General features: G+C 37.0%; 1 protein-coding gene and 1 non-coding gene across 2 annotated transcripts in view; one reads left to right on the top strand and one right to left on the bottom strand.

Annotated features, from left to right (window-relative positions):
* Positions 1-1,174: 1,174 nt before the first annotated feature.
* SNAPC3 (small nuclear RNA activating complex polypeptide 3) overlaps positions 1,175-22,677 on the bottom strand; it is a 39,716-nt gene continuing 18,213 nt past the window's right edge. Inside the window, exons 4-9 of the mRNA XM_054583177.1 lie at positions 19,333-19,437; positions 16,955-17,104; positions 8,116-8,198; positions 6,476-6,640; positions 3,799-3,906; positions 1,175-2,580 (exon numbers count right to left, since the gene is read on the bottom strand). Coding sequence (XP_054439152.1) covers positions 2,433-2,580; positions 3,799-3,906; positions 6,476-6,640; positions 8,116-8,198; positions 16,955-17,104; positions 19,333-19,437 — 759 coding nt within the window. The 3' untranslated portion in view covers positions 1,175-2,432. The remainder of the gene's footprint in view (positions 2,581-3,798; positions 3,907-6,475; positions 6,641-8,115; positions 8,199-16,954; positions 17,105-19,332; positions 19,438-22,677) is intronic.
* On the top strand, positions 14,391-14,477 carry LOC129078536 (small nucleolar SNORD12/SNORD106). The gene has a single exon (XR_008529984.1). It is a non-coding gene; the product is annotated as a small nucleolar SNORD12/SNORD106 (small nucleolar RNA).

Raw genomic sequence — 22,677 nt, 5'->3', positions numbered from 1 at the left:
TATTTGGTCAAAACTCCGTAACTGGACAGGTCATTTAAGAGATAATTTAAATGAGACAGCTAAGGCCACTGCCTCCAACCTCCAACCCCACATTTTTTTTTTTGTATAAACACCTATTTCATTGCTGCTTTACAAAACACTGGATAATGTTTTAAAAGAGTAAGTTATGGATGACTCAGCAGACTAAATTGTTGGTTTTCTCAGCTGCTTTGGAGAAATTTCAGAAGTACCATCTGAATCAGAACCTAAATCATTTTCTGTGTGTAAACAGCTCGAATGGAGTACCTTAAGCCTTATAATTGCTATCATGTTGTGTGGTTTCAAATAGTAGTTTAACAAATTGATCATAGTATTACCCACACACTTACCTGGCTGAAGATGCCGGGTCAAGATGAGGTGGCCTATACAAGAGCAATCAGTGGCTTTTACAGGGCTCTGAAGGCTTCACTAACAACTTATTTTGTTACACTGGCCCATAATCACACCTTAAAAACAGAACTTGCTAAAGAGGCAGAAATGTATTCAAATTTGTGCTGCATAATTCTCCAACCTTAGAGATTGATAAAGACACTGTAATGTGATTGGGAAAAAGGTCAACTTAACCTTAATGGGTAATGAAGCCTGAAAAAGATGTTTTAAGGAAATGGGCATAGCATTTTTAGACTGTGATTTTATGCAAGATTGTATATATCAAAATCTGATTCATTTCTAAATACAGAGGATGTTGACTGATCAAGTTCATGACATTTTCATATTTGCTTTTCTTCATTAAATAGGCAGCGTCAGTCATGTCATGTCTAATATTGAAATTTCCCGATACAAGGTATTTGTTATGCCTCTTTGAAAGTTGGGAGTTTCTTTTGGTGGGAGACCTGAGTATCAGATATACAATACATTGACAAATTCTGAGAATGACCTGCTTAGTTTAGACTTTTAGATTTTACCAGGAAATGATAATAGGTATCTGAGCCTTGTAACCTTGGTGAAAAGGTTAACCTTAAGAACCAGCATGATGATATTCTAAATAAATGATAAAACTTCAGTAGTAAGTATTAACTGACCATCTTTATCCACTAAAAATAAGCTAATTGGCACCACACATGGATTAATGCTTCTGTTACAATTCACTTTCTAGAATTTGTTTTCAGAATATGAAATGATAAAGAAAAAAAGTAAAAAAAGACCCCTGTATAAAAGATACAAGGAATGCAGTTTAAAAATAAATTCATTTTTACCTCTGGAACTTGGAGGAATTGTGTAAATCTGGTTTCCAGCAATATTTTAAATCAGCATCATTGGAAATATTAAAGTAAAAATTTAGGCAGTAACATAAACCAACCATATTCGGACAATTTATATTGATTCTCTGGTGTACTGATCAGTCATAAGAGCACTGCTAGATATACTAGAAAGAGGTTCTTAATTGAACATATTGCATGTAAGTCCATAAAACATTTAATGTCAATATTTTAAACACACAGGCTTATAATCTTCATCAGTTTTTGATTTATATGGTAAATGTCTGTTCTTACCCATCCAGGAGTGTAGAATTCAGCTGAATTTATAAATGTAACCTAGAAGAAAGTGAAATTTTAAATGACAATTTAATTTTCCATCAAAATAAAAAAAGTTTCCAGAAAACATTTCAGAATAGATAGCTACAATTTTCCCTGATGACCTAAACGTTATCACACTTGCTCTTGGGAGCAGAATGAGAAAAGAGAACAAACAACTATCATAGTAAGGGGGCCAAGAGAATGAAGAGTTGAGCCAGGAAAACACTGGTGTTTTCTTTTTTGCATACAGAATACTGGGTATTGTTGCCCAATAATAAGTGAGCCAGAGCTCACTTGTAACCTACAGGATCTAATGGTTTTCCCATAATGATTTCCCATATCCCAGTAATATTACATGAAACTATTTTTTAATAAAAATATTAAATAGATGTACATTTTTAAACTCAGCATTTGTGATTCACAAAAAGTTGTCAAGAAATGAAGCTTCAATTTAAGTGCTACCTCTGTAAAGTTTTGAGTATGTACTCAAAATCTTACATTTATTACTTATGTAGTGAGTCTCATTTTCAAAGAATTTTCAAAATACTTCCACCATTTGATGTATCATTAATTGAATCCAATGACTAGGCAAGCCAAAGACTGGGAAAGTATCAATACATATCTCTGACAAGATTTGTATGCAGAATATATAAAGACACCCTACAACTCAGTAAGATAAACAGATTTGAAAATGGGCAAAAAGCACTGAATAAGAACCATACTTTGTAATAAATAGTAAATATTTCTAAGCATTTAAATACAGTCAAGTTACTTCATAAGAAAATCTGTAATTTGAACTTTGGGGGGGGGAATGGGGATAACTTCAGCTGATTGTTTCAGGCTGATCCTGTTCCTATGAGAATACACCTTTTGTTATTAATTAAAGGTTCCAGGATCAACATAAGGATAAGCGAGGAATTCCCCCAGTTTGTTGCCTTCTGAATCATAGTGGAGCATTCGGAAGCAAACATCACAAAAGAAACATGGGTCATCTGGTGCAAAACTGTCATTGTTCGTCACCCATCTGTAGTTAAAAAAAAAACAACAAAAAACATCATTACAATTAATTTTCTCATCATGTAAATTATAACCTGTAATGATATAAATGTAACATTCCCACTATTGCCTTCTCATCCTATCCTACTCATAATCCTTCATAGGATTTTCTGTACATATATAGATACAAACATATCCCTGTCAATATACTTACAAGGCAAAAGGGCAACTAACAGATACACTGCAGAGTGCTGTTTCTCTGAAAAATTACTTAGGGTACATAGAAAAGAATACAAATCCATAATTGAAAGATCATACACTTACCATGAAATACCTATCCAACGAACTGTCATATGAACATAATCATTTTCTTCTAATAGGCCATCTTGAAAAACAATAAATTAGATGCTATAGATCTGATAAACTTTTGCTTAATTTATCTTTCTAACTGGCAAATTAGTGTTAATTTGAAAACTCCAGCTGTTTTACTTAGAATTCAGGATAAAATGTTCATATAGAGTATATACAAATGGGAAATAGGGGCAACATTCAACAGAAATTTTGTTTTTTGACCAGAGGTGTTATCAGTCACAGTTAAAAATGGTATTTTTCAGTTTATCTGAATTCTGCATCTCATGGAATGTTATAGTTCCCTGATTTCCATTTTGATCTAGTAACTGGTTTGTTTTCCTATTTATCATTTGGAAAAGCACATTGTGGTATGGGATCCAAAACAAGTTGATGATACTAAATTTTCTCCTTTTCTCTGAATGGTTTATTGACTGAGCCACACAGTTAAACACTCAAAACATGCACAAGCACATAAAAGAAATTTTACAAAACCGTATTTTGACCTTTATGAGATGCTGTTTTTTGTTGAGGAGAAACTAGATGAAACTGATTTTGTAAACTGCAGAGAGGAGGCAGAAAGAATATGGTTCCCTGATGACACTGAGCATTTTACCAACCAATTAAGTCTGACCTTTCCCTGGACTTCTACTACATATGATGATTCATTTCCTTGTTTAAAAATGCAGTTTTAACCTAAACTGATCTGCAGCACTTCCCTAATAAATAAAAAAATCCTTTCTATTCTTTATACCCCAAAGTATAAGTCCTCAGATACAGAACAGAAAACTGAAATACCAAAAATCAAAAATCCTCGACTGGAAACCATACTTCTAAAAAAAAAAAAAAAAAAAAAAAAAAAAATACACACACACCCACCCACCCACCCACCACTTACCTGGCTGTGTACATTTTACAAACAAAACATTTTCTGGTCCATAGCCAATGCTTCTTGATAAGAAGGGGATAAAGTGTCCTATCCAAGCAGTCATCACGATGCACAAGCCTTTTGTTCATGAGAAAGTAAATGAAGATATTAAAATGCAGATTTTTATAAGAATCCAGTATATCTGCACCTCAACATTAATAGTATATGTAGATACATTTTTTCAGTTTCTTGCTCACAAAAGTTTTACATATGAACTGATGCATGCACCAACTCTGACCAAATTGTGTTCCACAAAACATATTCTCCCAAGGAGCATTTGGATCAAACAATGCTTTCTATGAAACTTCCCAAATCCCCTCACGGTAGTGTGCACTGTAACCTTCTGAGAGGGAGATGCTGTAAGCAGCATTTCTTGAATGTATTCCATCGGAGAATCATTGCGTTACTAAACAGTACCTTTTTATAGAACATAGTCTGAGCAACTAGTTGATCCTAATTTTTTTTTATCTAGCTATTCTACTGCGATTTACTGGTTATGTGTTACAATATAGCTCTTGATTACTGTTCCCTTTGTTAAAATCCAGATCTGACTCCTGGTATAATATAAATTGGTAGGACTTCAGTTTCAGGTATCGGAATTAAAAAATTGTGATTGGAAATTAATCTCCACTATGTTACTTATCAGCTGAGTGGGTTTGGATAAATCCCTTAACTGTGCTGGACTTCAGACTCTTCACCTGAAAAATTAAGGGACTGCTCAGGATAGTGTACAGATCCCTGGTCTCTGACAATTCTAAAATTTAATTCTTACTATTATTTTTTTTTCCCCCCAGCAAGAAAGGGTAGCAATATCACCATCAGAAATTGACTAATGAGCTCTGGCTGGTGTGGCTCAGTGGATTGCACGCTGGCCTGTGAACCAAAGGGTCGCCAGTTCAATTCCCAATCAGGGCACATGTCTGGGTTGCAGGCCAGATCCTCAGTAGGGGGCGCATGAGAGGCAACTATACACTGATGCTTATCTTCCCCTCTTTCTCCCTCCCTTCCCCTCCAAAAATAAATAAATAAAATCTTTTTTAAAAAAAGAAATGGACTAATGAACTTTTAACAGTTTACTAATTCATAAACTATGGAATGGCACTGAATGATGATCTGTAAGATAAAAATGACTTCTGGTCTAAATTATGTTCTAAGTGCTATGAATTTAAGGAATGACATTGTGTGTAGCAATATGCCTACACCATAAGAAGTATAAGGAAAGTAAGAGCAGGCAGAATAGCTTATATAAAATTGAAAACACATTATTCAAGAAATAAGCATATATAATTTTGAAAGTTACGTAAACCTATGAGGTTTATGGGTTCTGGCTTTTGCTTCAAAAATTCTTCGCAAGGGGCAACTGCTATATTCTTAACTGTTTATTTTTAATTTAGCTCCTCAACATCTCTCAGAACTACTATAACCTTGGTTAAATAGACAATGTTTAAATTATGACAAATTAATACTACCACCACCTAAGCTACAAAAAATACTGTAGATTCTTTTTACTGTGTAATATTTTCTTTTCTAGGTACTAATTCTCTCATGTTTGCATCTGCTGAGCTTTCAGTGTTCCTGTCACTAATTCAGTTCCCTATTTTCTGACAGAACGGTAAAAATACTCTCCATACGGTATGCATCGGCAGGAGGTCTAGTAGCTCTGGACACCCTTCCCAAGTGCTCCATCCTGCTCCAGTCTCTGGATTAAGCTGCTCTCCTGCTGCTAGACAGCCATCATTCTGGGATTTCCCTTTCCCATTATTCTGAGGATTCCTTTTATATCTTAGCTATTCTGTTGAATTTCACAGTTTTTCTTTTTGAAGGTTTAATCATTGTGTGAAGTACTATCTCTGGTAGCTTCCTGAGAATCAGTGCATGGGAGGTAAAGTTTTTGAAGCTGTTAACTGAGATCCCAAAGAAATGGAAGCAAGGACTTTCTGAAGCATCAGTTTCTATTATTGGTATAATAAATACATGGGTATATATCATTGCTCCACAAAAAAACAAAATAGTTTCTCAGAAGGAATCCAACTGGAGACAAGAGCAGGGCTTATTCCTATGTATTATCCTTCATAAATTGGTATTTCCTAAATAACGAAATGAAAAGCCTTATTCATGAAAAGAGAAGATAGCAGCTATATAAAATTATAACTATAAAAATTATAAAAATATTTTAAAACTTCCTTTTACACTACAGTCCTTCCCAGTTTAAATCTTTATGAAAGCATTAAGACTTCATATTTGTCACCTATCAGAATTATTCTTCTCTATCCCAGTTCCTTTTTAGCGCCTCCAAATTTTGGCAAAAGGCCAAATACTGAGAACTAATAAAACTGCAGATTTACAAAGTACCTATATGGTATACAAAGTGGATGACTATTACCTAAATAGCAGCTATCTAACTTACAAATGGTGATACTTTTTAAAGTATAGATTTTTAACCCTCTAATAAATAAAGTATTTCTTATATATTTTCCAGAATACAAACAATAGAGGATGCAAAGTTGAGTGGAAAGCAATTATTTTTGCTGTTTCCAAACCAAGCTGCACTGACAATTACTTTTACTCCTTGCATTAAAAATGAAACAAAAACCTGTGCTTTTCTATGAAATAAAGAAAACAAAGTGTTCTGAGTACTGCCACTTACCTTATGTCAGTAATAACAATCACATGTTCACAGTCTCCCTGGTGGCAGTATAAATAAGGAAAACCCAGTTTAATGTGTAAGTCATTGAAGGTGAAGTCTTCCATTGTAGCAGTCTGAAACTTCCCATAGCCTCTGTCATGGGACTCTGACCACTCAATGATTGTTCTGAGGGGGAAAAAGCAAGGATGTGTCACTGCACCACAAAAAACTAAAAATGACAGGAAACGGTTTGTGACTGCAGTATTTCATAAAACCTGGCTCACCCAATTAAGCGGACAGTTCCCATCCGGAGATGAAAACCGCAGTGGTTCATACATGTTGGAATCAGGAATTCTGAATTTTTCTTCATCTGCTAGAGCAGCAGTTCTCAAAGTGTGGTTCCTCAGACCCTCCACAGACGTTTGTGAGGTCAAAATTGTCTTTACAATAATCTTAAAATGTTACTGATGCCCTTTCAACTCTTATTCCCTCATAAATGACCATTTTTCTGGAGGTTATATCACACAGGATATTACTGAATGAAAAATGTGTAACAAAGCCACTTTTCTTGCTATTTTATACTGTTCTTAAAATGTTTCTCACAAAAATGTTATTGTTAATGTTTAACAGAATTATTTAAATTAGTCAATATTTAAAATATTTCTGAGTCTGAACTGTCAATATGGTACATATTGATAGCTATAACGCACGTAAACAAAAGCTCTTTGGAGTCCTCAATTATTTCCCGTATAAAGAAGTGCTGAGCCTAGCAAGATTGAGAACTGCTATATTAGAATATAAATGAAAATTCCTGTAATGAAACAATTTATCCACACACACACACACACACACACAGTCTGCTAGGACACTGATAATAAAAGTATGGTCTAATTGTCATGATGATTAAATACAGATTTTTCATGCTATGTACTTAAGAAACCATATATATCACCTAGGGCAAACAACTGTGTACACTAAACAAGCAGAAAAATAGTGGAAGATTAACTTACTGCTGTCATCTAATACAAAGAACAGACATTAATGAAGTGGTTAAGTGGAATTAAGTTTCTTTTTAAGGTGTATCTAAGGTTCAAACACGATTTACTATAAATCTAAAATACTTAAAAAAACAATTCTGGACAGCTGGCAAAGATCCTGAAATGGCTGATGTATATTTTTGGTAGCAAAATTTTCTTGGAATAAAAACTTTGATTAACTTACTAATACCTAGACCAACTTTGAAAATATTTTAAAAACTGAGAGAGAATTTTTTTACCCCAAATCAAACAAAAACCACCCAACAAAATAATTCCTGGGCAAAGATCCTTAACAGAACATGCCAATAAGAGGATTTGTGGAGTCCTAGCTGGTGTGGCTCAATGGATTGAGCACCAGCCTGCGAAGTGAAAGGTCACCGGTAGGATTCCCTGTCAGGGCACATGTCTGGGTTGCAGGCCAAGGTTCCCAGTTAGGGGTGAGCAAGAGGCAGCCAACTGATGTTTTTCTCACACATTAATGTTTCTCTCCCTCTCTTTCTCCCTCCCTTCTCCTCTCTCTGAAAATAAATAAAATCTTAAAAAAAAGAAAAGGATTTGTGGAGATAAAACCATTTTGAGAACTAGAAATGAGAAAGCATTTGAGAAGACTTTTGGAAACGGTACCTGCTCAAATCTCTGCATTCAGGGTATCTTTTATCATTGTAAAATGTTCCTTCAAAATAAAAGAAGGCTGATTTGTATAGGTCCTGTAAGAAAACAAGATGTTATTGAGAAAAAGCAATTATAAAATTGTTCTAAGTATTAAAATTTTGTATGCCATTAACAATCACACAAATGTGTTTAACAATATACAAGTTCATAGAATAGGTTCAGCTTATTCATTAATTTGTTTAGTATTTAATGGCAACTCTTATGTAAAAAATATTGTGTTACCAGGTGTCAAGGTGTAAAATTTTATCCTGTTGTTACTTTAATAACTAGGTTTGATTTAAATTTGTAGCCTCCTGAGACCCATGAAAGAAACACAAATAGAAATGAAATAAACTTTATTATCATTTTATTATACACATACATAGCTGTGACAGTTATATCAGATATGAGAAATAAGACCTCAACAGTCATATCTTTGGTGTCTCCCCTGTGATAATAACAATAATCATGGAGTTATGTTTATCTGTCATTTCTTTAAATTTTCAATGTGCTTTTGTAAAAATTCCCTCTTTATATGTCCAGTAACTCTTAGGCAGGCAGAATGTGAATTTCTAGTCTTATTCAAGCAATCTTGCCCACAGTACCATAGCAGTCGCACAACTGGTCTGAACCCTGAGGTTTCTTAACTTTCAGTCTACTGGACTTTCCATCAGAGAGATGAGTCTTAATCCTGACTGCATAACAGAATCACAAATACATCAAAGACCAAGTGTCATCCCAGACACATTAAAAGAGACTTTCTGAGGATGCAGGTCAGGCACCAGTGCTGTCCCAAGCTCTTCAAGATGTGCAACCAGTTCTGAGAGCTACTGTTAGACTTGTCTTTCACCATATGCTTAGAATTAGACCCCTGCGAGAGGGTAAAAAAGACGTATGTTCTTTTCCTTAACCTACCCTTCCTCCTTGGATCTAGTTTCTCACCTGTAAAATCAGAATAATACCTGGCATGCTATCTTACAGGACTGTGATGAGAATCAAAAGCACTTTATGAACTATAAAAGATATATAAGCTTCAGATATTAAAATAATTTTACCTTTAAGTAACCTAAATTATCTGCTACTTCTTTAAAGCTTCTGGGTTTTTTTCTTAATTGTCTTCATCCCCCCATTTATAGATCATCTGGCGTTGGTGTCAAGGGCAGACACCTTTATAAGACTGGTTTTGCTGTTTCTCCTTGGACGGCTCGCTAAATCTCCCTGACCCACTTTTTCTCATATTTCTGTAAAATATGAGTAAAGCCATTACCTTCGTCCCAGCTGACTGCAGAGATAAAAGGATATAATGTACTATAATGCCATTTCTAGCTGCTGTTAAAACACAAAATCTGCCACTTAATATAATTCTAAACCCTCCAAGAGGTCAGGTAGGGTCCAATATAAAAGTTCTCAAAAAATAACTACTTGTTTATTTTAGAAACAAAAACAAAGTTCAGTGTATATAAAATTTTGTTCACTACAAAATGTTACCTATAGAACTTCATTTTAAGCTATTTAGGCAACTTAATGCTTTGACAACTATTAATTAGAAGGAGAACTCTAAAATAACAAAAATGTTTTCCATTGAAATCCTACATCATCCATTAAAAACTTTCCTCATTCCAGTATACAAATGATTAAGAACAGAAGATGTGAGTCATCTCAATACAAGTAATTTTCATTTTAATAGTAACCAAGGATACTCAAGGAAGTTCCCTGTTCTGTCTGCTAGTTTGGCTGACCAAGTTCCCAGGGGGTGTGAGAGCAGGGAATCAACAACCGACATGGAAAAACTAGTGTAAGAAGCTACTTCTGTTGTTAATCTGAGTCTATTGTTACTATTTCCATTTTATAAACAAAGTAACTATCAATAACTAACATGATCATGTGAACACAGTCATTAGTTACATATAATTTTAAGCATCAGTTAGCCATTATACTTCTGTTAACATTGAAACAGACTATACTGAAACTATAGCAACATTCCTAGGATTTGCTGCGAGGAAAGTGGTAATGGGACGGAAGTGCTGGAGAAGCTTGGGTAAGGAAGTTTTTACAACTTAAATTTATGTTACCATTTTTCCTATACCAAGGCTTTATTTATAGTAAGTCTGTATTTTCTTAAGTGTGCCTCTAAGAAAGACCCTTAAGAGATTACTAACAAAACAAAACAAAACGACTAATTGGAGTAATATAAAAAAGATCAATAGAATCAGACATTAAAACATGATGAACCTCCCTGACTGGTACGGCTCAGTTGGATGGGCATCATTCCACCCAGCCAAAGGCCACTGGTTCAGCTCCAGGTCAGGGTATGTGTCTGGGTTGCAGGTTCAGTCCCCAGTCAGGGCGCATGTGAGAACCAACCAACCAATGTTTCTCTCTCACACTGTTTCCCTCCTCTTTCTCCCTCTCTTCTCCTCTCTCTCAAAATAAATAAATAAATAAAATCTTTATTATTTTAAAATAAAAAATAAGGAACCATTTTAAAAAACAAGCTAAAAACACTGGCACTATTTTTGTATGTATATTTTAAAAATGCACTCCATTCTTGAACTACTCTTACTCCAAAAACAAATGTTAGCAAAACATTACATTTTAGACATAAGCTTTTAAAAGAGATTTAGACTCACAGAGAGCAGGCTGACAACTATGAGGGTGGGTTTGGGAGGGTGGAGGGATCAAGCAAAAAGGAAAAACGTCTCATGGACGTGGACACCAGTGTCGTGATTGCTGGGGTGATGGGAGTATAAATAAGGGGGATAAACAGTAATGGAAAAAACACAATTAAATAAAATTAGAAATAGTCTTGGCTGGTCTGGCTCAATGGATTGACTGCCTGTGAACCGAAAGGTCTCTGGTTCAATTCCCAGTCAGGGCACATGCCTGGGTTGTGGACCAGGTCCCATTTGGGGGCATGCAAGAAGCAACCAACTGCTTTATTTCTCACACATGGATGTTTTCTCTCCCCTTCTCCCTTCCCCTCTCTCTAAAAATAAAGAAATAATTTTTTTTTTTTAATTTTAAGGAAAGAGACTTATTTATATTGGCCCAGGCTTCCTAGACCTCTCACATACCAAATTAATCAAAGAAGGATTTTATTCAAAAGTTTTATTTATTGGCTGGAATAAAGATTTTCATCTCCTCAGCTGTAAGAACTGCATTTCACTAATTTGTCTGATGATACAATTCCACTGTCAAAAAAAGCATTATAATTTAAGGACTTCTTTCAATTTTGTTAGGCAGGTAACTGGCATGAGGTAAAGAGGTAAAATATTCTGGCAGAATGCTAAGAATTGTTGAAGGGAGGTAACAGGTACATAAGTGCTCCTCATTATATTATTCTTTTCTTTTTGCGTATATTTAAAATTTTCCAAGGTAAAACTTAGAGCCTGTGCACCAAATAAACAAAAGGGTAGGGAAAAGGCAGTCTCAAGCCAGGCATAATGACAACATAGCAAAGAAAGAACAAGGGGCTTTGAAGGCAAGTTGACAAGGGTCTGAATCCAGCTTCCACTATTGCTACTTAACATGGGCAACTCATAAGAGTGCTCTGACCTATCTTTTTCTTACCTGTAAAGTGATAATTCTTTTCAAAGACAGCATATTGTACATTTAGCATATGGTAAATGCTCATTAATCAGAGATATTACTTTAACAGATGGAGTAAGCAGAAACAATGTGAGAACAGATGTGTAAACACTGAACCAGGATAACGGGTTATATAGCCCCCTGCTTAGAAAGCTGCTGAAGGCATCAGTACTGATAAACAAAACACAATAAACCCACCACGCCAGGCTAAAAACACTCCCTAGGTTCCTGGAACTAAGACCAATTACCAGATCTGACACAAACCACTTTGAGCAGTGTGACATACTAGCAATGAGAAGGATGAATTCAGATTTTTCTTATTAAATTGATCTATAAGCTTTATAGTTACAGCTTTTTTTTTGGTAGATGAGAAATTTTGCAGATTGCTTCTTTAAAAAAAAAAAAGAAACAAAAAAACCTCTTATTTCCCAGTCTGCAAACAGCCTTGAAATTCCACTTGTTTCTCTTTAATTCTAATATTTATCGCCAAGAGCACTAAGATGGCAAACCTGAAGAACCCAAATACCTTAGAACCATTTCAACATACCTCAAAAACTCTGAAGTGAAATCTATGTGTAAGTGTTGATGCTGGCTGGTTTCCAAGCCAGTCACCAAAAAGACCAGAGCATAGCCAGCCCGGGGGGCAGAGAGACATACCAAATAGTATCCGGATTTTATTATAAGCACTGCAATGAACAAATGAGATGGTGCCAGAGTGGCAAAGAGAGGAGGGTCAGGAAAAATTTTATATAAGTGAGTTTTGAGCTGGGTTTGGAAATATGAATGTGAACTCGCCAGATGGATAAAGGGAAGGGCTTCCCACCATGTTCAAACACGTAGAGGCACAAAAAGGTGTGGTAAGCTTGAGGAAGATGAACACATTCATTTGTGGCTGGAGCATAAGGTGAAAAAATAGGGGGTGAATAGTATGAAACCTTAAGGTGGGACTCATTATTATAAAAGGCCTTAGATGTCAGCCTAAGGAATCTGAACTGCAAGCAATGGAGACCCACTGAGATTTTTAGACTGAAGGATGACGGACCAATTTCTCTTTAAAGACTTGATTTTTTTAGAGCAGTTTTAGATTTACAACAAAATTGAGAGGGAGGTACAGATATTTTCTATATATGCCCGTCCCCCACACATCAGCCTCCCCCATTAGTAACATCAGTCACCAGAATGGTATATTTGTTATCAAGGATAAACTTGCACACATCATAATCACCCAAAGTCCATAGTTTACCATAAGATCCATTCTTGGTGTTTGCTTTGTTTTTGAAAGGAACTTGAGTGGCATGATGTATAGGAAGGACTAAAGGTAGAAAAACCCGTTAGGAAGCCCCTTACTAAAATATATAGCAATGGAAAAAACAGAGTTTGGAACCATTATGGCAAAATAAACAGGAATAGAAAGGGAGAGTGCTAGCTGAAGAAAAAAAGGAGATGATAGAATAATGAGTTTAAATATTGAGTTTGAGGTTTCTGTGGTTCATTCATTTATTCAACAACTATTTGGGTACTTCCTCTGTGCCACACATCAAAGAAATAAAGATATGTACATCACTGAACAAAACAAAACTCCTACCCTCAGAGTTTATATTCAAGTTATGGAAGATAGACAAATACATACTATGATATCAGGTAGTGATGAATGCTATTAAGAAAAATAAACTATAGAGGTTCCTCAAAAAATTGAAACTGGAACCGCCTGATGACCCAGAAATTCCACACCTGGGTATATATCAGAAGAAGCCCAAAAGACTCATACAAAAGAATATACACACCCCTATAGTCATTGCAGCATTATTTACAATAGCCAAGATATGGAAGCAACTCAAGTGCCCATCGATAGACAAATGGATAAAAAAGTTGTACATATATACAGTGGAATATTACTTATCCATAAAAAGAATGAAATCTTACTATTTGCGACAGCATAAATAGATCTAGAGGGTATTAAGCTAAGTGAAATAAGCCAGACAGCGAAAGACAAGTACCATGTGACATCACTTATATGTCAAATCTAAAGAACAAAATAAACAAAATTGAAACACACTTACAGATAAAGAGAACACACTGATGGACACCAGAGGGGATGGGTGTTGGGGGGCAGGGTAAAATAAGGTGACGGGATTAAGTGTACAATTGGTAGTTAAACAATAGGCACAGGGATGTAAAGCACAGCACAGGGACTATAGGTAATAACTATGTGTGGTGCCAGAGGGGCACTTGAATTATCAGAGGGATACTCCTTACCCTATGTGAATGTCTATCTGCTGTGCTATTTACCTGAAACTAATACAAAAGTGTTGAATGCAAACTGTATTAAAAAAATTAAAAAAGAGAAAAATACAGCATGGCAGAGGAAGGGAATACCAATCTGGATGCTGTAGGGAAAGACTTCTCTGTCAAGGTGACATGAGACCAGGAAGAAACAAAGGAGTGAGCCACCTGAATACCTGGGTGAAGAACATTCTAGGGTGAAACAAGATACAGAGGCTCTGAATAGGAGAAGCTTGCTTAGTACATGTGAGAAACAGCAAGGATGGCAGTGTGTCTGAAGGCAACAGCTGATGAGAGGGGGTTAGGATATGAAGTTGGAAGGCAGAAAGGGTCAGATAATGGACCATATGAGGACCACAATCAGGACTTGTATTTTATCCTAGATTTACGAGGAAGCCTCTACCCCAACAGATCGACCATGTTGATCTAACTTCTCTAAGCCAGTTTCTGTCTGATATGCCGGCTTGGAAAAAAAAAAAAGAGGAAGCCTCTACAGATCTGATACTTTAAAAAGTATATTCTGGCTGACACAAAGGATAAACAGAAGTGTGGAGAGGCAGCAGTAAGACCTGTCAGTAGGCTACTGTAGCGGGCCCGGCGAGAGATGATGGTACCTGTGACGGGCCAGTGCGGCATGGGCAGATCCTAGATGTATTTTGAAAAGTAGAGCCAAAGTTCTTACTGCCTTCAATGTGAGAAGAAAAGGAGGCAAGGATGACTCCAAGGTTTTTAGCATAAGTAACCAGATACAGAAGGGGCATATTCACTGAGATGGGAACATGGGGAAGGTATAGATTTGAGGAAGAGAGAGCTAGAGTTTCCTTTTTTCTTTTTTTAAGATTCTATTCTTTTTTAGAGAGGGGGGATGGGAGGGAAAAAAGTTAGGGAGAGAAAAACATCTATGTGAAAGAGAAACATCAATTCGTTGCTTCTTGTACGCACCCCATGTGGGGATGGAACCTGCAAAGCAGGCATGTGCCCTGACCCAGAATCGAACAGGCAACCTTTCACTTTGCAGGGCAATGTCCAACCAGCTAAGCCACATGGGTCAGGGCTACAGTTTGCTCTTGAACATAGTAAGTCTGAGATGGCTATCAGATATTTGATAAAAACTGTCAAGGAGGTGGATGTTGGATATTTAAGTCTGGAGTTCAGAGAATATGTTGGGATTGGATATATGCATCTGGGAATCCCAGTATTTATAGCTGTGAATCTGGACAAGACCACCTGGGGCATATACACATAGGTGAAGTCTGAGAATTGATTCATACAGCTTAATAGCATTTATAAGTCAGAAAAATGAGAAGCATCCAGCAAAGGATTTAACAGTCAGTCAGAGAGGAAGAAAATCAAGGGGGCTTAATATCCTAAAAGCCAAGTAAAGAAAGTGTTTCAAAAAGAAAAGAATGTTCCATTGTGTCACATGCTGACAAGTCAAATAAGATGAGAACTAAGTCTATGGTGGCATCAATAAAGTGATTTTAGTGGAATGGTGAGGAACATGATTAGCTAGAGAAAGATATGCTGTCAAGAAGAGGTGTCAGGATGAGAGATATACTACAGCACATTCTTGTAATGGGAGAGCTGACAGAATGAAAAAAAAAATGAAGATTCAGGGACAAGAGGGGATACTTATACGAACAAAGTCCTTGGTTATGCAATCAGGGCTGGAATCCAGCTGACACACAGACTGGCCTTACGTGGCAGCCAGTTTGGTCCATTCATTGTTAACAGGTAGGAAGGGAGGGTACATGCGCAGATGGGCAAATGTGGACGAGAGATGATGGAAAATTCTTTTCTGATAACTATTTTCTCAGTGAAATAAACAGCTAAAGTTAAGCCATGAGAGAAGAATGTTGGCAGTTTCAGACAGAAGAAACCAGTTGCTTTGAAAAGGGGCAGTATGAACAGACCACAGAAATGCAGTAAAAATGCCAGGCAGCACTGAGGCTAAGTAGAAATGTCCAGAGGGACTTAAAATAATGGTTTGGAAATCAGGAGAAAATGAGGCTACAGAGAGAGATTAACAAAGATTTGATACACCTAAAACCATGAAAACTGGGGGAGGATCAGGAGAAGAATGAGAATAAGAACAACTGAGAGAAAACCCAAGTCACAGTACTTACACGCCTGCTGGCACAAGAACCAGAAAAACAGGGATTATGATGGCTCTTGCCCATATTCTATCTCCATTCTAGCTGATCCAAATATATTTTTATTGTTCTACAGGAGATGCTGCCCCTCTTAGACAGACCAGTAAATCTGAGGGCCTCTGCTAGTTGTACCAGGTAGGAACAGTTAGTTCAAGCTTACCCATGATGAAATGCAGGAAGTTCAAGGCCCTCCTACTTTACTGGGCAAGAGATCCCTTCTAAAAATGTCATGGGTAGCTGGTCTACCATTCTGCTCCTTTCCATACTTACCCAGTGAGTATGTACAGTTTCTCTGAGAGCATCGCCCTGGCAAACACTAGCAGCAGATGCTATGTCCTGGTTTGGTATTGGTCCTTGAACTGACAAGTCCTTCTATGGGCAGTGAGATTCTCAGGTAGACTCCAACCTTTTGCTAGGGGCTGTTAAAACAAACTCATATAGAGCCTGAACAGCAAATTCAAATGCTAAGTGAAATCAAGTTGTTTCAACGTGCAAAAGAGACCAGTGAGTTAAAAATTAGGTGGTTACTATGACCTCTGAAGAAAGACTATACAATGGTTGAAAATGAATAGGATATGAAGAAATCAAAACGAAGTACAGCCTAATCTTTGAAAAGATCTTGATGATAAAGAACAGGGAAGAGACAGGCTTTGAGAGAATGGTTTAGGTCAAAGCACTTACTGGAATATTTATGATCCTGTTAGAGTAACCACTATTTCCTTGGCTTATCACTATTACTTCCCTTTGCTTTATTGGGGTAAAAAAAAAAAACAAAAAACAAACCTTACTTTGCTGATGTGCTCAGGGGCTTGGTCAGGAGTGCTGCTGAATTCCCCACCGATCTGGAGGTCACTGACACAGCAAATTGAATCCCTTAGTTCCGTGAGCTTCTGACTGCCCAATACCAGCATTGTCTGGTATGGTTTGTGTTCTTTGTGCTAAAAATTAAACAGTAAATAAGTGAGTGTCCACTTACGGACAAACAATTAAACTATCCTGTCATGATTAGATATGAATTAAGTTACTAGTTTTCTTGATTTAAACTACCTCCCTAACTTGGTGTTCGATGTTTTCTTAAATTCCGTATTTCTCTATTTGGCATTCATTAATTACAGGTCCAAACTAATGGCCAAAGTTGTTCACATCTCCCTTGTGATACAGGTCCAAAACTTTGAAACCATCTTTTTTATCTAACTCTCACATACCAAACCTTTCACCTGTCCTAAATCAAGGACCACGTACAGATAACTAGGGACAACCCCTTTGCCCCAGAGCCCACTAGAATTATTCAAAATAGCCAACTCAAATTGCTTGCTCTGCCTTGCCTTTCTCACTGAAACACTAATAAAGGATGTGGCCTAAGCCCTTCCCTCCCTTTCTGCATCCTGACACTGGTGCTTCCCCTCTGTGGCCCTATATAGCATGGCCACAGAGGGGAGGCGTAACTAATAAAAATCTTCTTTCAATGGCATTAGCCTCTAGTGCTGTCACTCAGTCACTTCTGTAAATTATAATCCATGGGTATAACTAAGACACTTGGTCTGATGGTCTAAATGTTTGTGTCTGCCCAAAATTTGCATATTGGAATCCTAGCACCCAAAGTAATGGCGTTAGGAGGTGGGGCCTTTGGAAAGTAATTGGGTCATGAGGGTGTTCTCATAAATGGGATAGTGCTCTTATAAAAGAGATCCCACTGAGCTCCCTAGCCCTTCTAGCATATGAAGAGTCTTCAACCCAAAAGAGAGCCCCAACCTGACCATGCTGGCTCACTGATCTTGGACTTCCAGCCCCTAGAAATGTCAAAAATAAGTTCATGTTGTTTGTAAGCTACCCAGTAGGTGACATTTTGTTATAGAAGCTGGAATGAACTAAGATACTTAGCAATAGAACTTCATTAGTTTAAGCTAAAGTTTATAATCAAGATGCTACTACAACAACATTAGCACAAAAAGCCTGTGGACTATAAGGCTACCGAGGAGATTAACAAAGATTTGAGTGCGCCTAAAACCATGAAAACTGGGGGAGGATCAGAAGAATAAGAACAACTGAGAGAAAACCCAAGTCACAGTACTTACACGCCTGCTGGCACAAGAACCAGAAAAATAAGAGATTATGATGGCTCTTGCCCATATTCTATCTCCATTCTAGCTGATCCAAATATATTTTTATTGTTCTACAGGAGATGCTGCCCCTCTTAGACAGACCAGTAAATCTGAGGGCCTCTGCTAGTTGTACCAGGTAGGAACAGTTAGTTCAAGCTTACCCATGATGAAATGCAGGAAGTTCAAGGCCCTCCTACTTTACTGGGCAAGAGATCCCTTCTAAAAATGTCATGGGTAGCTGGTCTACCATTCTGCTCCTTTCCATACTTACCCAGTGAGTATGTACAGTTTCTCTGAGGGTATCACCCTGGAAAACACTGTTTTTTAAAGTTTCTTAGAAGTTACCACACTAAAGTCAAGCAATCTATTCACTACCCTAATGTTATAAATGCAGAGGTTCCATTTTATTGGTTTGGTTTTGTTTGTTGGGTAATTTGAGATCTTCATCAAACAAGGTAATTAGTACTTACCAAATGCTTCATAAAAGCCTACTTATTTGCAAATGCAGTATATGTACAGTAATATTTCAATTAAGCCTTATCAAAGTTTATGGCATCTATTTGAGGAATCAAGAATACATACACTCTGTATGGGATAGTTCTTCCTATTAGAACCTCCTAAGGAATTCCTAGATACCCCTCACTTGTTAACTTTCTGCATTTTCATCTAAGAAGAACTGTCATTAGTAAAACAACTTCCCAAGGATTCTAAATTGGTGAATAAAAGTCACCCCACTCCTTCTGGGGTTGGGGGAACCCTCAAGACATCATAATAATTAGGATCATAGATTTCCATATACTTACAGTGGCTTCTAGTGCAGAAACCAGGGTATGCATTCCAATACTAAAACTGCAATCCTATTAATCAACAGATTATTTGAAATTGACCTATTTATAATATTCTTCATTAAAACAAAGAACTCATGAATATAAGCAGGATGCCGGATAAAATAGCATTTGCTTGCATTTATTTTGAACCCCAGATATATGGCTCTTCAAATAATTAAACCATTTGACAAAAGTCACTCACATTATCTGTGAAATCCAAAAGGTTTTACTACTGACCTTATGAAATATAACAGGGTACAAGATATTCACTGATAGGATAAGCTCCCCTTCTTCAATCATGTCTGCTGGATTTTCAGGCTTTTTCCCCATGGCATGTGACTCCTGAGGGAGGAAAACGAATTAATAAAAGATCTTAAAATCAGACCCTGTGACTCAGATAAGAGGCAATGTGGAACAATGGCTATAAGCAATAACTGAGCCAAAGAGCCTGATTTTGACTCTAATTCTACTTCAAGAAAATTGTTAAAACGTTTTAAACTTCAGTTTCATCTTCTGTAAAACATAGAAAATACTCATTTTATAGAACTGTTGCTGGGAATGTGTACATAATGTATCTAGCAAGATGTCTGGCACTAAGTGCTTACCAACTGATGATAAAACAGGAATACCAGGAATATCTAGTATTGATATAACATTGGCATCTATACTTAGTAATCTTTTACATACCTCCTCTCATATTATTATAAGAGCCATTTGACAGATGAAGATGAAGCTCAAAGGTTCAAATTTACCCAAGGTAAACCAGCAAGTTAGGGTGTAAATACAGATGTTTAGCTTTAAAGCTCTTGCTTTTTACAGCACTGTCACGTCTTTAATGCACAACATTCTCTTTTTTATGTACTTAAAAACTGTAAAATGGGGGCCGCCAGGGTGGACTGGTTAAGTAAAGGAGCAAAAGACGTTTTAAAAATAAGTAAGAGTGATGTCATACAAAATGGTGAGGTAGGACTCCCTAAGTATCAGTCCCTCCACCAAAGCAATCAATAGGGATGGGAAGAAACACTGGAATGAACTATTTTAGTACTCTGGAATCTGATCAGATACGCATGTCAACTAGGGGAGAGTGCTTGAAGAAGAGAAAAGCTGCTGATTTGTCAAAAATAAGCAGAGGATGCAAACCACCTACAATTTTCCCATCCTTCAGCCCAGCTGCAGATGTGGAGATAGGAGGCCATGTTTCTAGGAATGATGGCTGATGCCAGGGCAGAAGGCCTGGTACAGACACTTGCCTTGGTTTTGGCTCTCTTGCCAGCTGTGGCTTTCCCTAACAGCAGCTATTGGAAAATTTAAAGGGACAGGACCTCTCCTCATTTGTGGAAGCAGACATTTAAGGAAATGTTAGGTCACTGGCTGACCACAGAGATAATGAACCAGAAATGTCAGTGATAATACACAACATGCAAGTATGCACATTGGAAAAATAGTTTAGAAAAGTCACAAAGAGACAGCTACAGCCCATAACAAGTAAGAAACATACTTGAAATGTCCAGTTCTCAACAAAAACTTACAAAATACCCAAATAAACAGGAAAATAATGGCCAATTTACAGGAAAAAAAGAATTTGACAGAAACCACCCTTGAAGGAGCCCAGATGTTGAAATTACTAGTCAGTGATGTTAAATCAACTGTCTCAAATGTACTCAATGACCTAAGGAAACCACAATCAGAGAGCTGATTTCCTTAATGAGATGAACATCCAATTTCTCACCTGAAACCATGCAGACAAGAATGCTATGGGACTATGTATAAAAAACCATGGGGGGAAACTGACAATCAAGAATTCTATACCTAAAGAAACTATCCTTCAGGAATAAGAGAGAACTTAATTAAGACACTTTTCAGATAAACAAAAAATGAAGGAGTTCACTACCAGGAGATTTGCCCTATTAGTAATGCTAAAGAGTTTTTCAGTTGATATGAAAGTACTTAGAGCAGTGGTCCCCAAACTTTTTGGCACCAAGGATGGGTGTCATGGAAGAAATTTTTCCATGGACAGACGATCAGAATGCGGGGCGGGGGGGGGGGGGAGGGCGGTTATTCCCTACCACCATATGCAGCTTAATTGTCACTGGCTACTCACTGATAGGGTTTTGATATGGGTCTACAAGCAACTGATTTATCATGGTCTCTGTGCAGTCAAACCCCTCTGCTAATGATCATCTATATTTCCAGCCACTCCCCAGTGCTAGCATCACGACCTCAGCTCCACCTCAGATCATCAGGCATTAGATTCTCATAAGGAGCACACAACCTACTGCAGTTCACAGTTCACAGTTCACATTAGGGTTCACACTCCTATAAGAATCTACTGCTGCTGCTGATCTGACAAGAGGCAGAGCCCAGGTGTTAATGCAAGCATTGGGGAGCAGCTGTAAATAGAGGGGAAGCTTCACTTGCTCACCTGCTGCTTACCTCCTGTGTGGCCTGGTTAAGGACCCCTGCTTTAACCAGGGCTTATGGAGTAACTTGAATCCATAAGGAAAAATAAACACTGGTAATGGTTACTACATAGGTAAATATGAAAGCCAGCATTACTAACTTTTGGTTTATAAATGTTTTTCCAAAAGCAAATGCACCAAACAATATTTATAAATTTTTGTTAACGGAGACATAATATATGAAGATGTAATCTATGACAATAACAATATAACTAGGAGGGATGGAGATGTATAGAAGCATTGTACCAAACCTTCTGGATATTACTAAAAGTTGGTATTATCAAAACTAGGTTATAATTTTAAGATGTTAATTGTAATCCCCAGGGTAACACTAAGAAAGTAAGGAGGACATATACAAAAGAAAGAAGGAAAGCAAAATAATATGCCACAAATATTCAACTAAATACAAAGGCAGGAATGGAGGAATTGAGGAACAAAGATATTTTTGACATATAAACAGCTAAACAGAAGTTATTATTTTATATGTAAATGGACTAAGCTTTCCTATTAAAAATGCAAAAGACTAGTAGACTGGATATAAAACTTGATCCATATATATCTTCCCTAGGAGAGAATAACTTTATTTAAATATTTATTTTATTATTATTATTTAATCCTCACCTGAGAACATTTTCATTTGCTTTTTTTTAGAGAGAGGAAGGGAAGAAGGAAGGAAGAGAAACATCGATGCAACAGAAGCGTCAACTGGTTGCCTTCATATGCACCCAGACAGGGATGGCACATGCCCATGCCAGGGCCAGGGTTGAACTTGCAACCCTTCTGAACAGGACAACGCTCCAACCACTGAGCCTCACCGGCCAAGGCAGAGAGATTCACTTTGGATATGAAGACATAAAGAGGTTGAAAGTAAAAGGATGGAACAAGATATTCTATGCAAATAGTAACCAAAAAAAGCTGGGGTGATTATATTATTGTCAGAAAAAACAGATAATTAAAAAGAAGTTACAAGAGACAAAGAAAGACATATATTGATAAAAGGTGCACTCCGGCATGAAGATACAGTAATTATAAACATATAGACAGCTAAAAACAACCCCACAATACATGAAGCAAAAACTCACAGAACTGAAGGGAGAAACAGACAGTTCTACAGTTAATAGTT

The sequence above is a fragment of the Pteronotus mesoamericanus genome, unplaced genomic scaffold, assembly GCF_021234165.1.
Source record: "Pteronotus mesoamericanus isolate MK-2021 breed Mesoamerican mustached bat unplaced genomic scaffold, CSHL_Meso_final contig_73, whole genome shotgun sequence".
In the NCBI taxonomy this organism is placed as follows: domain Eukaryota; kingdom Metazoa; phylum Chordata; class Mammalia; order Chiroptera; family Mormoopidae; genus Pteronotus; species Pteronotus mesoamericanus.
This window is presented reverse-complemented; position numbering and strand designations above follow the sequence as displayed.